General features: G+C 36.6%; 1 protein-coding gene across 2 annotated transcripts in view; it reads left to right on the plus strand.

Annotated features, from left to right (window-relative positions):
- Positions 1-16,019, plus strand: part of LYST (lysosomal trafficking regulator) — an 82,099-nt gene that overhangs the window by 16,108 nt on the left and 49,972 nt on the right. For both annotated transcript variants that reach the window (XM_035320527.1, XM_035320526.1), the window contains exons 3-10: positions 864-1,062; positions 3,211-3,301; positions 5,812-7,894; positions 9,498-10,524; positions 12,129-12,290; positions 12,916-13,072; positions 14,279-14,505; positions 15,858-15,924. In XM_035320527.1, the coding sequence (XP_035176418.1) occupies positions 871-1,062; positions 3,211-3,301; positions 5,812-7,894; positions 9,498-10,524; positions 12,129-12,290; positions 12,916-13,072; positions 14,279-14,505; positions 15,858-15,924 (4,006 nt within the window). In that variant the 5' untranslated portion in view covers positions 864-870. The remainder of the gene's footprint in view (positions 1-863; positions 1,063-3,210; positions 3,302-5,811; positions 7,895-9,497; positions 10,525-12,128; positions 12,291-12,915; positions 13,073-14,278; positions 14,506-15,857; positions 15,925-16,019) is intronic.

Here is a 16,019-nt window from a genome sequence, read left to right on the forward strand (position 1 = left end):
CAGTTTACTTGCATTTCCTTTGGCTCTTGTTTGTTTTAAACTTCTCAGCATATACTAGTGCTGACCAACTGAAAAACTGTAGTGTAAGATGAGACTTAAATTATTTAATAAGGGTGAATATGCAAAGCATATGAGTGCTTTGTGTGCATTATGTAAAGTAAAATTGGTTTAGGAATCAGTATCAGTGCTTTTAGTATTTCCTCCTGGACATGCACAGCAGAATCAATATCTTGAATTGTATACATAGTAGTGATTGCCACCCATTCAGCTGACTTTTGAGGGGAAACACTGTTGAGGTTAAGTCTAAAGCATTATACTTATAAAGCTCCCACATGCATCTTAATTCACTATTTTTTTTCCCTTGAAGGAAGGTGTGTATTCAATTGCTTGAATACATAACAGAGTAGAAGATAATGTCTTCTAATAAAATATTTAAGAATGCATTTCCTATAAATTCTAATAGTTACCTGTTGTCCCTGTATTTTTCAGTTTAAATGCATTTTAGAAGCAGATGAAGATTGAAGCTCACATCTAGCTGTTTTTAAAAAAGTGAAATTAAGTAATTCACTTCCATTTATGCAATGTGAAGGAATGCTGTGTATCATGGGCTTCACCTGTTAGATTTATAAAATGAGTGTTTGGAGTAATCAGCTGTTAGCCAAAGTCTCACCAAAATAAATTCTCAAAGCTTATATTTTCTATTTCTTTCTACCTTATATTGGTATATTGATTCCTCAGTCCTACAAATCTTTGATGTTTGGGAAGTGGACAGATAGTGAAGAAATGCCATTCTCTCCCCTGTCTTTTCCATAAGGAATGCATTTTCTGTAGTATTTAATTTCTGTACTTCCCTCTAATTACAGCTCAGACATGAGCAGTGCCAGTAACTCACTGGCACGGGAATTTTTGACTGATGTCAACAGACTGTGCAATGCGGTGGTCCAGAGGGCAGAGGCCAAGGAAGATGAAGAGGAAGAAACTCATATGGCAGCGCTGGGACAATACTTAGTTCAAGGCCGTGGGTTTATTTTGCTTACCACATTGAACTCCAGTATTGATCAGGTAATAGTTTTTCTTACCTCAATTTAAATCTTTTTGTGTTGAGTTTTGAGTCTGGCTTGTATTTGTGGTGCTGGTTTTCTTGCCCTTCTTGTGTGGGTGCAAGTTAATTAGACTAGAAGTGTAGAAGGGTAAGTTGCAATTACATTCTGTCCTTCAACAAGAACAAAAAATAGCTAATGTAACTGTTGCCAGATGATACTGGTGGCTATTAAACATCTGATTAGTTAAGCCATGTGTAAAAGTTAAGTGCAGCAGCTGGGTGGAAAGAAGCAATAGGTTAGAATTTTTGAAAGGAATGAGTCTTTTTAGGGAATCTGTAGTTGAAATACAGTCGTTACTTTGAGAAGGTTCTTCTAGTTTAAAGCAATAAAATAAGATTAAATAACATACATCTTTCATTTTTGGGGGGGCAATTGGGAGAGGACTGTCATGCATATTTCAACAAAAAAATCTGAGCAGTTTCTTGTTGACTGTCATGTGAATGGGTAATTGATATTTGAGTTGTCCTGTTTAGAGTCTACCCCAGAATCCCATATATGCCATAACTGTAGTGCTTTTTTTTTTAAAAAAAAAAAAAAAAAAAAACACTGTCAATCCTTTCCTAACTACCACTATCCTTCACTGATAGAGTAATTTCAAGAAAAAGCTCCAAAATCTTACGAGGCTTTGCCTATTCAGAAAACTTGATTGAAACGTATTTGTATTTGCTTTGTTCTTCCCCATCTTATCTGTTGTACTGTTTAGTAGTTCTCTACTTTCCATCCAAGAATGAAGAGAGGTGGGGAGCAACAAAGCAAATACAAGTGACCTTGTAAAAGTGGATCTAATAAAACGGAACTTTAATTATCAATCTAATTTGTAGTGAGGTTATTGATGGACATGTGTTTCTGATTCAATCTTTGGAATGTTCAAGTTTGAATGAAACCAACTGAAATATTCAAAGGAACACTTTTTTTTCTGTGAAATACCAGGTGATTTATCAGTGAGGTGTTTGAACCAAACGAAGTAAATAAGCTAGCATGAAGAAATTCAGATATATGTATGCAGAAGTAGCTGATACTGCTTTGCAAGCTGTAATTCATTTTACCTATTGACTTCAGTAGCTTAGCAGCGTAATTTCTTTAAACTTCAGTTTAGTTCAGTACTCTGGATACTTAATCTATTAAAATATTTAACTAGATAGCATGTTAACAGGTTTTTTACTTTTGTCCTTTCTCCTCACATTTGCAAATTTGTTTCTAAGGACTCTGAATCCAAAATCTTTGTAAATAAAGGTGTGTGCAAACATTTCAAGTCACTTTTAAATTCTAGGCTTCAACTAAAAGCAGATTGGTAAGAAGTCACAACACTTTAAACAAGCTTACTCAAAGTTGTGTATCTTCACTCATCTTAATTTCATTGCTACCTTGAATGTTTGGGTAAACATGTTCCTTTTGCTGTGTGTCCCTGAATGGTGGTAACTACCAAAATGGTTAAGTCAGACTTTTTTGAAGAGGAAAAAGATGGGATTTCTTGATCTTTAGGACTGAAATCACACTGGTAGTGTTGCACAGCAATGAGTAAACTAATTGTTAGAGTTCTGTACTTTCTACTATTTCTGTCTGCATTAAAATTCTTAAAGTCTTAAAAATCCAAGTAGGCTTGAGGTATTTTAGTAATTAATCTGTTCTCTAAATTAAGAATAATTTATTATATTTTTACCTTTTCATTGTGAGTCAAAAACATCACTGGATAAGTGTAAGTTTTTCATTGATTTAAATGTGTTGCTCTGGATAAAGTAGAAAGCTTTACCTAAAGTTCTCTTAACTTATAATTTTCTTAACTTACATTTCCGTAACTACGGAAACTTCAAACTTTTCCTGAGCTTCATGTTGACTTTGATTAAATGAACAAGTTATTTGCTTTTGACTCTTCTTTCCTGTTTTTCCTGTTTGATTTTTGCAGAAGCATAATAAATACCTTAGATGCTTTCTTATTGGCTGCAGGTAACGACTGTAGCACTCTTGGCGGTTAGGTAGTTTTTCCAGTGTGTAAAACAGAAGAAGGGCTTAGGGAACTGAACGTTTATAGCTTTTAAAAATAAACCTGAAGATTACTCTATTCAGGAAAAAAGTACAAAAGCTTATTTCTGTTTTGTTTCTAATGTAGGAGCTGACATGTCGGGAAGAACTTCTGACTCTTCTTCTGTCACTGTTGCCGCTGGTGTGGAAAATCCCTGTCCAAGAGGAAAAAGCAATAGGTAAATGTTATGAGTTACGGTATTAAGGACCTAGAAAAAAGTGATGCATTGTATTTGTATATTACTATAGAGCACAGGAATTTGAAAGAGTATATTTTCACTGAAGTGGAAATGTTTCATGGTGAGGTAGGAGGAAAAACTTACTGGTTCTTGAAGTGATACATGTTGGCACTGTAGACTGATCAGAGATAGGGTAAGAAAGACTTTACTGAAACTGAAGAAGAAAATAGGCTTAAAGACTAATATCAGACAGAGTATAAGTGCAATGAAATGGTAAGGGAGATAGGCTCTGAAAATAGAGTAACACTACGTGATGATGATCAGACCCAGGTTGCATTTCTTAGTTGGATGTTCTGTGTCAGAAAAACTGATGTGCTAATAGAGGAATTAAATCACGTGGGTTCAACTGCTGAAGAATCAGTTTAAAGCAAATTAAAGAAATAAAAGGTATGATAATAAAGAAGTTAAAGGGATGATAGACACAAGGCAAGCCTTCACAAGTGAACCAGGAAATGACAGCCACGTTCATTTGGGGGGGTTGGGACAGGACACACTTCTGCATTTGTTTGCTTTCTTAGAGGATAAAACAGATGATGAAACAAATGAAAAAATGGTCTGAGAGGATTCCCCCTTGAAGCTCTCCCAGTGCTCTTTGCAATTTTCAACTCCTGTGAATCTAAAGCTTTTGTTAATGTTTGTAAACTTAAGGTATTTAAAATGCAAGCTTCATACTATTATGTAATTAACTACCCTGCTTGCGTCTTTCTTCCATGGTCCTGGAAGCATGATTGCATTAAAGAAACATTTTGGTCTCATGATAGCTTATTGACTCTTCCAGTTTAGTTTAAAACGCTGGTATTTTAATAGGATAAGATGTATTGGTTTTGCACTTTGCATAATGCACGACTTTTCCTACTACAAGCTTCTATCTTATTACTGATGCAGTAAAGATGATGTATTCAGTTGTACACGAAGAGCTGGGTTTCCTTGGTCTGAAATAAATATATCTCTATTAGGTAACTTTTTTCTTTCTGAGAAGAAAATACTCTTTATTTTGTAAAGTACTTTTAGTTAACTTCCTGCCTCCAAAACAGATGATTCTTAAGCAACCATGACTGTGAAACAGCAAGAAACAGTCATTATTGCACATGGAAGCACTTTACAATTTAATGGTCATATATGTAGTGTGGGCTGTTGGGGCTTTGTTTTTTTGGGGGTGGTGAGGTGTTACTATTACGTTTTTTAAATACTGAACTTTCTGGATGTTGAATGCTTGCAGTTGTTTTATGCTGGGTATTCTATTGCCCAAGGTATGCAGATACCATTGTGCCATTAATCAGAAATGATAATAGACTTTATCCAAGAGCACAGCCAATCTTTTTCCACCTGCTTTTTCAAATTATGGTCTGAATCTACCAGTACAGGAGAACTGGAAAAACTTATCTTTTATTGTTCAAAATCATCTTACCAATAGAATCAGACTTAAATTTCATATTTGCCATTGTAGACTGAGTAGCTGAAAGGTGTTCAGTCTTGACTTGGCTTTTATGGGAACATTCCACACCTTAATTGGTACTCCTTTCCACCTTCTTGTCCCTGATTATTGCAGTAAGTCTACAACTTCTGCCTGTTGCTTTTGTTTGGAACAATTAAAGCTGAAGTGATTGAGGCCTGTATACTTGAAAATATGCAATATTTTTAAGTAGATATTTTTTCCCTATTACCACCAATAATCTCTTCACTGTTTTTCATACATTCTTATAAGAGGGCTATGACTTAAGGCACTCAGCTCCTATAGCAGCTGAGATGCATAAAGCAACAGTGAGTCATCAAATTGAAGACCTTTTTTCTCCCCTTTAAAGAAGATTTTTTCATTGTGGGATGGGGTTGTTTCACAACGTGTACTGTGAGACTTAGTATATATAAAATGGTATGCACATAGTAAATATGACTTGTGTTACTGCCTAAAACTGCTTCCACAGCTAAGTAATAGAAGAGATCTCAGAGTTGGTATCTTGCTGATTAATATTTTATTACTGCTGTATTAGTGTAAGTTAAGCAAACTTGAACTGAAAAATAACTAGTGGATTATGATTTTGTTTCTCTATATATTTTCTGTAACAAGAAAAAAGATATTTTTTTCAAACTAAGTTTTCTTCCCCTTGCTCCTCAACAGTCCTTTCATGTGCCTTGATATAACCTTATATTTTAAGAGAAAGGAATAGCTGTGTCTACAAATAAGTTCTGGGAAACTCTAGCACATTTTTGTCTTTTTTCTAATTGACAAATTAACTCTGTCTAGACATTCAAAGTAAGCCAGTATTGTTCCTAAATGTCAATTGTTTACTGACTTAGTATATGTCTGTAAATGTCAGACATAGGCAAAAACATGGCCTATTAAAATACAAGTTTTTCATATTTTTGAAGCAAAAGTATTTTTCCTTTTTTATTTTTTTAACATAATTTTCCTGAATGTTTCTTAATGTTCCTTTGTTTTTCTGTTGCAATAGGTTTTAATATACCCTCTACAGTAGACATATGCCTGACCAAAGAGAACAATTCAAGTTCTATGAAATCTACTCAGGAAAAACTAGGATTAGATGGAAGCACTCGTTCATCTCTTCAGGCTTCTGTAAAACTAAATCCTCGATCTCGAAAAAGTGGACATGTGCGCAAAACCACCCATCGTTACTCTGTGCGAGATGCAAGAAGATCTCAGCTGTCCACTTCAGATTCAGAGGGCAATTCTGATGACAAGACTACTATAATGATGAAACACAGACGCTCCCAGCTCCTGCAGCCTTTTTTAACGTATCCAGTTAGGGAAAGCTACCTTGTAGGTAGAAGTGACTACTTACCTGCTGAAACGGTACCAAATTCTAATCTTGATGCCCCTAGCCTAGAAAACTCCAGCCAAATTACTCCAGCACATGAGCTCAACCCAGAGATTTTGAATGAGCCAGCTGCAGGAATTGCTGAGAGCAACATGGATAACTCTCCTTTTGACTTATGCCATGTATTATTGTCACTGTTGGAGAAGGTGTGCAAATTTGATATTAGTTTGAATCACAGTTCTGCTCTTTCAGCTAGTGTGGTGCCTACATTAACTGAATTCTTGTCAGGATTTGGAGACTGTTGCAATGTAAGTAACACAGAAAATGAAGTAGTTTCTGCAGGGTGGACAGAAGAACCTGTGGCTTTGATCCAAAGGATGCTCTTTCGAACTGTACTGCATCTAATGTCTTTAGATATTAGCAACACAGAAACAATGCCTGACAATTTACGAAGAAATTTAACAGACTTACTTAAAGCAGCATTAAAAATCAGAACTTGCTTAGAAAAGCAACCTGATCCTTTTGGTCCAGGGTACAAGAAAACACTACAGCAGCCAGTTCAGGATGACTTGGTACTTTCTAGATATCATCACAGAGCTTTGCTTCTACCTGAGGTTATAGAAGGAGTCTTGCAGATTTTGATCTGCTGCCTACAGAGTGCGGCCTCTAATCCATTCTACTTTAGCCAAGCTATAGATCTGGTTCATGAGTTCATACAGTATCAGGGATTTAAGCTGTTTGAAATAACAGTACTTCAAATGGAATGGCTGTGTATGAAGAATGAAGGAGTAACCAGGGAAGCCTCAGAGCATCTGAAAGCCCTTATCAACAGCATCTTGAAAATAATCAGCACTGTCAAAAAAGTGAAATCAGAGCAGCTCCATCAATCAATGTGTACAAGAAAGCGGCACAGACGATGTGAGTACTCTCACTTCATGCATCACCACAGAGATCTCTCTGGGCTCTCTGTGTCTGCTTTTAAAAACCAAGCTTCCAAAAATCCCTTCGAGGCAGCTGATGGAGAAGTTCATTATCCTGACAGATGCTGTTGCATTGCTGTTTGTGCACACCAGTGTTTGCACTTGTTGCAGCAAGTTTCTCTGAGCAGCACTTGTGTTCAAATTCTCTCGGGTGTACATAATGTAGGAATATGCTGTTGTATGGACCCAAAATCTGTGATTGTCCCATTGCTTCATGCTTCCAAGTTACCAATACTAAAAAACTTCCAGCAGCACATACTGAACATCCTTAACAAGTTTATATTGGATCAGCTGGGTGGAGCAGAAGTTTCTCCAAAAATTTTACAGGCATCGTGCAATATATGTACTGTTGATTGTGATCAGCTTTCTCAGTTGGAAGATGCCTTGCAAGGCAACTCTAATGATGCCGGTCTTGCATCTAGTTCCTCTTGCAGAGTTCAGGGAATTCTGCCTAGCAGTGGATCTGAAGATATGTTGTTGAGATGGGCTGCATTAGAGGCTTATCGGGACATTGTTTTTGAAGAAGACAAACTACGTGGCATGCAGATTGCAAGCCATATCTGCCACTTAATCCAAAAGGGAAATGCAGTGGTCCAATGGAAACTATATAACTGTATTTATAATCCAGTGCTTCAGAAAGGGGTTGAACTAGCTTGCCATGCTCAACAACTGGGAATAACTACAGCTGATAAACACACATGCTGTTACCATAGCCAGTGCTTGCCTTATGAAGTACTTCAGATTTATTTGCAGACACTCCCTGCGTTGCTTAAATCCAGGTTGGTTGATTTTCTGCTTATTAATGGAAAACATGCTATTTATGTAGTACAGAGGTTTATATATTTGTTACTGAGTAGAACACACACCTTTTTTGGACAGTAGTCTGCTTTGGATATTGGGGGGGAGGTGGGACACCAGATCAAAACAAGATTTACTCCTAGATTCATAAGCCATACTAAATGAGGGTTCTGCAGTGATGGGCCATGGCCTTCAACAAGTCAAAACAAGGCATGAAAGCATGTAGAAACACAGTCTTTGATGTGACATACTCTTTGCCTCTTAATTCCTCATGCTAAAATGAGTCAGGAATGCCAAACATGTCACTTCTCTGTGGTAATTAAACCACTAAACTTTCTGATCTGTTTCCGTTTCTCTAATGTTTAGAGAACACTAATCATTTAAAATGGTTCAAAAAGGAGAAAAACATTCTTCGAAGGAATTAAATAAATTCCCTATTTATTGTGGAGTCAATCAAGTAGCTGTTGAATAAATTTCCATTTATGTTTATTAATAGGAATGTGTCCTTTTTTTCCATCGAAGTTTCTGAGCATTTCTGTTGGAGTCCTGATAAACTGAAATGAATTTAATAGGGTTACCTGAGGTGGTTATGAAGAATAGACTAGTATTCAAATGTTCATGAAGGCTTGCCTAATACATTTCTAATATTTATCCTAATCTGAACTGTCAAACTATCAATTTCTGAAGAAGCATGTAGTGAAAAGCCCTTTGTGGCAAAGAGATAAGAGAATTAGTTTAGATTTATAAAACAAAAAACCTTTAAGGTATCTTATCTACCACTGGCCTAAAACTTGTATATATACAAGTCAGTACATGACTTATTTCATTTTAGAGTGCTTATCTCAGTTACAGTGAAAGCTGATGCTTCAGAAAGGAAGATAGAGGATAAGGAAGGTGGATATCTGCAAGCCAACACAGTACATTAAGAAACTTACAGATCCTTACTTCAAACAGTTTGAATTAATGTAATATGTGGGAAGTAGAAAGAATGAAATACTTGGAAATACCTCCCCCCATTTTTTTTTTTTAAATTGAACTTTCTGGCACAACAATCATACATAGCTATGCTTCAAATGCATTTCAGATAGAATTCAAGAGTGTTTTTTGCAACTGTTAACATATTTTACTAGCTATGTCCATTTAAGATATCAAGTTTGAGAGATTCTGTACTTTCTAGTGAAGTCATAGACATGAAAGACATCGAGATGTTGACTAGCTACAATTGCTAATAAAAACTAATAAAAAGTTATGTGGAAGTACTGCCAAAATGCATGTTACAGAGTTAAACACCTTTTTTAATGCTTTGAATGTCATGCATCTGTGGTCTGTGTTTTAGTGGTTAACTAATGTTATTTCCTACATTGTGTTTACCAAAAAGATTGTATTTTCCCATAATTTTCCCATCACATTCCTGAGATGGGATACTTACAGCAATTAGTGTAAATGTCATCTGTCCCTGATGTTAATCAGGCGTGGACCAGAGGATTATTTTGGGGTATCTCGTCTGATGAATAGCTTACGAGGTCTTAGGAGCTACATGAATTTTTGTTCCTTTTATGAGGTAACTCTTACTTTCTCTTACAGGATAATTAGGAACTTGTTTCTGAGTTGTAATGGAGTGAATCAAATGACTGAGTTAAACTACTTAGACACTTTAAGAAGCCATTCTTTGAAAGTGTTAGAGACTTTGATACTTTGTCTTGGTGATCAGCAGAAAGAACAAGCAATGCCAGAACTAGAAGACCTCAACAGTGAACATCAGACATCTATGCCTGACTTGCCTGCATCTCTTTGTAGCCAGCACGTTGTTTCAGAAGCTCCCCAAAGCCTGAGCAAGTTCTATGCTGGCCTGAAAGAGGCTTACCCCAAAAAGAAAAAGTTTGAGAGTCAAGACGTACACGTCAACACAATAAACCTATTCCTCTGTGTTGCTTTTTTGTGTGTAAGTAAAGAAGCAGATGGTGATCTGGATTCAGCTAATGACTCTGAAGATACATCAGGATATGATAGTACAGCCAGTGAGCCATTAGGCCACAAATTACCATTTCTGTCACTGGAAAGCCTTACGTTGCCCTCCCTGGAACATATTCACAGGGCTGCAGATATTTGGTCTGTGTGTCGTTGCATCTATTTCTACAGTTCAGTTTTCCAGAGACAGTTCCATAGACTTAGAGGCTTTGAAGCATGCCATAGACTACTCATCCTCATAATTCAGAAACTTGCAAAAAATGAGAAGGAACAAGAAAAAAAGGAGAAAGTACGGAGTGAAATCAAAAGTTCATATGGGAGTCCTCGTGCTGACCGTCTCAACAAGGATGACTCTGTTCACTTCCCTAGGAGCAGGGAGATGACACAATCAGAGCTTGACAGTGCTGACCGTCTTGCTGGTGCAGAACAGCTGGTGTCTGAGCGTGTCTCTTGTGACATCTCTGTGAGTAGGGAACATGCTTCAGTTACATCAGTTGCAAATCTTGAAGAGTTTAAGACTTCTGTAAGAGAAGAGATGGAATGGGCACTTCAGGGTATCAGACTTCTGGAAGCTCTGCTGACAATCTGTCTGCACAGTGCAAGCACCATCCAGCAGAAGATGGAAGGGGAGGTTTTTCACCAGGTACTGTGTAATTTTCCTTAGCTTACCTTACTTGTTTGTTATGGATGGTTATGTTATGTTACTACTTTAACAGTAATTCAGTCAGAAGTTCCTGTGGATATTAAAGAAGGCTTATGTTCTTACTATGCTACTATAATTTGTGTCATGCTTCAAGTATACCATTTAACTGTAAGCATTGTAGTTGGTGGTAGTGGTCAGCAGCCATGAAGGAGTGAGAGTAAGCACGTGGACAAACTGCCAGTTGCTGTTTCTGGGAAGGCATCTCCCCATGTGTCAACTTGTTTCCCTTTTTCTGTACCCAGTAAAATACTGATTAGGACCCTGCGTCTCTATGTCCTCTAACATCATCTTTGTCTTCTGCTCTTTTTGGGTGGATCTGTGATCATGCCAGTTTCTGCTTTCTCAGAGGCTGAGGGAGAGTGTTCTAGAATGGCAGAATAATCCAGCCTGGATGAGATTTTTACCTTTGTGGCTTTTCCAATTGTATTTCCAGTTTGTTTTCATTTGTCTGTTACAGTTTGAGCCAGCATGGTCAGTGTGGCTAAGGGCTGAACTGAACATCGTATGCTCTGTTCTGGGTTAATGCATCTTGAGTCCAAGGGAAGACTGATCCTAGTGGTTTTTTTTTTTTTCTTCTGTAGCCTAAGAGGGTCCTGACTAGAGGAAAGGGACGGCTTCCTTGGCCAATAAGTGCTATAGTGGATGTTGACTACTGTAAATCGCTGGTGATGTTTTTTGTTTTTTTTTTTTTCTGTTTGGGTATGGGCTGCTCTTTCTACTTTTTTATTCTGTGTAGTTCTTTTGTCTAGTCCATGCTCTATGGAGGCTGTCTGAGCTGATGGATGAGAATGGTGAGAGACTTCTTTTCTGAAAGGGTCTTCACTGGAAAATGTGTGACAGAGATGAGATTAAAGGATTGGTGTATAGGGAAGACATGAATTGTATGCAATACCTTGCATGTAATGTTTTTGATGAAAATGCTGAGCATGGTGCTTGAGGAAAGGAGTATTAGAGGGCGCACATACTTAAAAGATACACAAAGGAAGTAACTTAAGCTGTAGTAGTGAATTAATTCAGCATACCACCAAAAGCTGTTGATGGAAGACACCTTTGCTGTGCTTTATTGTTTTAATGGCCATCTTGAATTGTGCTTGGCAGTTTACTATAAAACAGGAGGAAGTAAGAACAGGTGAGAATGAGAAACGTGAGTGTGGGCCACTTGTTGTTTTCCTTAAGTTGGTCTTCTCACCCTTGATCTTGTTAACCTATGTAGTAATAGTAATGTGGTGTGGCCTAAATGCAGTCTGCACTTAAAACTGCTTGAGAGGCATTTATTTTTGAACCACAGTGCTTTCACTTTTTTAGGAAACAGCAGGTTGCCTGGATTTTTCCATGTGCAGGTTGCTTAAACTACTAAATCTTTGTCATGGCAAACATGACAAATCTTTGTTACCACAGGAGGCCTCAGTGAAGCCTGGTAGTTCTAGCTGAGAAATGTAATCAGTGTAGGTGGAAGGAAAGTTCTTAAATGGGAATACTGGACTATTTTAGTTAGCCAAAACAGAATAACATGAATCAAAAGGTTTGTCTCTTCCAAACTGTAGAATGCTTCTGTGGATGATATCTTGCTCCAAATAAGAGAACAGCTTGCTCAGTCAAAAGTGCTAGAAACTGCCTTGGCAAAGCCTCTGTTTGATTCACTGCTCCGTGTTGCATTGGGCACTTTTTCTGCTGATCTGGATCATTCTGAAGAAAAAATTGAAAAGGTATGAAACACCAATTAAATACGTAGTCTAATTTTAAATACTGCAAGGTTTGGATCAAGTTTGTTGTTTCGGTCTGTATTTTTAATGAGATAGGATGTTTAAATGCTTGGTTCTTGTGGTTGAAAATTAATCCTCTGATTCTAATGCGTTTAAGTTGAATGATGGTAATTCATATGCTCCATAAATTTGCTGCTCAGAAATGAGTTATGCCCCCAAAAAAGGAGCAAGCTATATTATACTTTATAGAAATACATGAAGTTTTCCTCACTCTTCCATTCTGTAGCAGCAAATGGAAAAACTCTGTGAGGAGAGCATCAGAAGGTGGATGCAAACATATCTTCACTGAAGAGTGGATGTCAAAATCTTAACTTCTGGTGTTTTTTGCAGCAACGTTTTTTCTTAATGCATTGGGTGCCCATTTCTCAAAACTTTGGGTAGCTGGCAAGAAAAATTCATTTTTGCAGAATCCATTTTCTATCTAAGAATCAAGTATCCTTAGAAAGAATCTCAGATTTCTTGAAAGTATGTCATCTGTTTTTTGTTTCCCCAGTGGGCATGGAGAAAGGTTCTGGAAGGCTCTAAGCTACTTGCTTTTCTGAACTAAGATGGTAAATTTGTGTTACAGACACATTACACTGAAAAGGAGCCTGTGTCACAACCTGGAGATATTTCTGAAGAAGCTGAAGAATCACAGTGCTGCAGCCTTAAACTTTTTGCTGAAGAGGAAGGATATGAAGCAGATAGTGAAAGTAACCCTGATGACAGTGAAACCAAGGATGAAGGTAAATTTGAACTTTCTGAATATGCAAAGCAGTCCACAACATAGCCCAGCTTGCTTGTCTTTTTGAGATGTACAAAAACAGGGTGCACATCAGGGGCCTTTTACAGATTTGGGTAGCTAAGGTGTTCTAGTTCTGGTAGGATCCAGTTATGTTTAAAGATAGTTCTGTCTCTACCCTGAATGTTAAAAGACCTGTTGTGTCCTGGTTTATATGATTCTTGCTCTGAAGTCGTGCAGGGTTGTCTTTGCTGAAATGTATTATTGTGATCTAGAAGCAGTTTTCTCCAGAGATGCTTATCAGTAGGCTGTTTATAAATCAAGATTCAAAATTTTATGTAGTTTTATAATTGCTAAAAAGTACATAATCTAGTCTTACCTGTTTTCATTCAACAATTTTACTTTTTTGTGTAACTTTGAACGCTTTGTGCTGAACACCTAGTTAATTACATTTTGGTATAATATGAGGTCAGCATGAACTGTAGTGGCAGCTAATAGAACTGCACTTCATTATTACTGTTTACCTGTATGATTAGGCTTTATCAGTAGTGACCTAGAGAATGCATTTTAAAAGCATTTCTGAATTAAAAATAAAAACTGAAATACTTCTGTGAAACACTTCCAGGTAGCATATGTCTGTACCAAATCATTAGTTTTAAGTGATGTGTTTTAAAGTCTCACCAAGTTGTAAGAGGGGGGCTTAAATGTTTGGTTCTTGGTTGTCATAGCAATATTCTGCCATTCATACTTCCTAAGTTAAATAACTAAACAAGTGTTTCCCCTGATCTTTTAACATAAAGGATCATTTAAATTAACATGCTTTCATGGCAGGCTCGTAGATAGTTCTTTATAGAAGCTGAGGCTCTGATGTGCTGAGGTTCTGATGCACTGAGTTGTACTGTCATTTTGAGTTGCATATTTTATTGTTGCTGTGTGTGTTGAGTTCCCAGGAAATGAAGCCATGTAGTTCAAGAGCATGTAATGGGAGAAAATGCATCCTTGCCCTTACGTATTGGCAAGAAAGTATGAAAATATGAAGCAGGATTGGATTGAAGGCTCTACTAACTTCTGAAAACCTGCTGATATGCTAGTGACTATTTTTGTTTTGTACCTTTGAGAAGATTGGAGAAAGTATGTCCTTGTATGTCCTACTTAAGTCTTGCAAACTGTATTTATCTGAGTAATTTTCAATAAGACTGTCTTCTTTCAGGAGCAGACACGAAGGCAGAACCAGGATGTACTGATCCTTCAGGTTATTTTAATGGCCTAACTGAACACATCAATCAAGGAGAATTAATATATCCTGAAATCTGCATGTTAGAATTGAACTTGCTCTCAGCTGGTAATGCAAATTTAGATGTGCTTGCTCATGTATTCCAAAGCTGCCTGGAAATTATCAGCCAGAAGGAGAGAAATGCCACTGTACTTATAGAACAGGTAAAAATGTTATTAATTAAATGCAACACTTCAGAAATGTATTTTCTTTTATTCAGTTCTACAGTAACAGTATAGCTAATAAGGTGAACTCAAACATATTACCTGCTGCTATGGCATTTGATAAGATCTGAAACAATGTAAAGGACTGATATTGCCAAAAAAGCTGCATTGCATTAAAAAGTTACCAAAAACTATACTTAACTAATGTATTGAAAGACAGTTGACCAAGAAGCTTTTGAGTTTCACAGTTCTTCATCAAAACTATTCAGTCTTGAAAGCTATGGGTATGGTTTTAGAAACCAACAAGCTATTGAATATAGAAAACAAAAAAGCAAAAAAAAGCAACTATGCTTAGAGTATATATGAACATACATATTTGATATGCATGTATCAAATATGTACTGTTAAAAACTTGCAATGCTATGCCTGAAAAATATTTCACTCTTGCTCCTCATAAGTTTATATTATAAATCAGTTAAGCACATGTTGATGTCTTTGTGGTAATTTTGAATTTCTGAAGGCTAGCTTGTTTTGCTTTTAAATAACTAAGCTTTAGTGAACTTATTTTGCAGAAATATAAGTAATCTAAGCTTGGTGTTTGTGTACATAATAATTTGATGAAGAAGTGAAGTTAATGCTTGACAGGTTAATCTGAAAGCAGGAGGAGAGGCTGAAGTAGGAAGAAAATGTTCTGTTTTGGTACTTCAAGTCATTGTGTGAATTACTAGCCTTAAATCACTAGTACATATTTTTCTGAACTTCAGCATGTGAAACAGTATACTAATATTTTTTACTTTCAGTGTGTTTTTAAAAAGGCAAGTATATATCTACTCAAGTAACTGGTTTAGAAACTTTGAATATACTTAAGAGACTTTTGGGTGACATTATTTAAGATTGCATTTCTGAAGGATGTTGCTCTTAAGTAAATGACTGACTTTCTAATTACTCCTTAAAATAGCCTTGCACAAAAAGGTTGGGGAAAGATTAAATTTGCTTTCAATATTGCATCTCTATACCAACATGTTGTATTTTGTCACAACCTGACAAATTTTTTAATTCTATGTTGGGTGAGAATACAAGGGAGTAGTTCTCAGTTGCTGAACGGATAGTGGTAGAGGATTCTTTCTTGAATCATCTGGATTTCAGAGTCTTTCTGGTATGATGCAATTGAACTGTAACCATGAAAGCATGCTCATTAGCAAATAAAAAAAAAAACAATGTGAATCAACTGGAATTACTTTTTACTTAAATCAAGAGTGCATAAGAACTGTCTGGAAAAAAATACTTGTTACTACTTTGAGGTGGTGTGTATTCTTGAGATGTGACATTTTCCCATGTATTTTTTTGAACAGGGTGCTGTTAAACACATTTTAGGAGGATTTATGAACATACTGACACAAACAGAATCTAGTTTTCATGGTGAGTACAGAGTCTAGGTTACTTGAACATTTTTTATAACATAATGTTTATAGCCCCAATTTTTTAGCCGTCAATGGAAATGCAAAACATTGTGA

This window comes from Oxyura jamaicensis, chromosome 3, assembly GCF_011077185.1.
Source record: "Oxyura jamaicensis isolate SHBP4307 breed ruddy duck chromosome 3, BPBGC_Ojam_1.0, whole genome shotgun sequence".
In the NCBI taxonomy this organism is placed as follows: Eukaryota; Metazoa; Chordata; class Aves; order Anseriformes; family Anatidae; genus Oxyura; species Oxyura jamaicensis.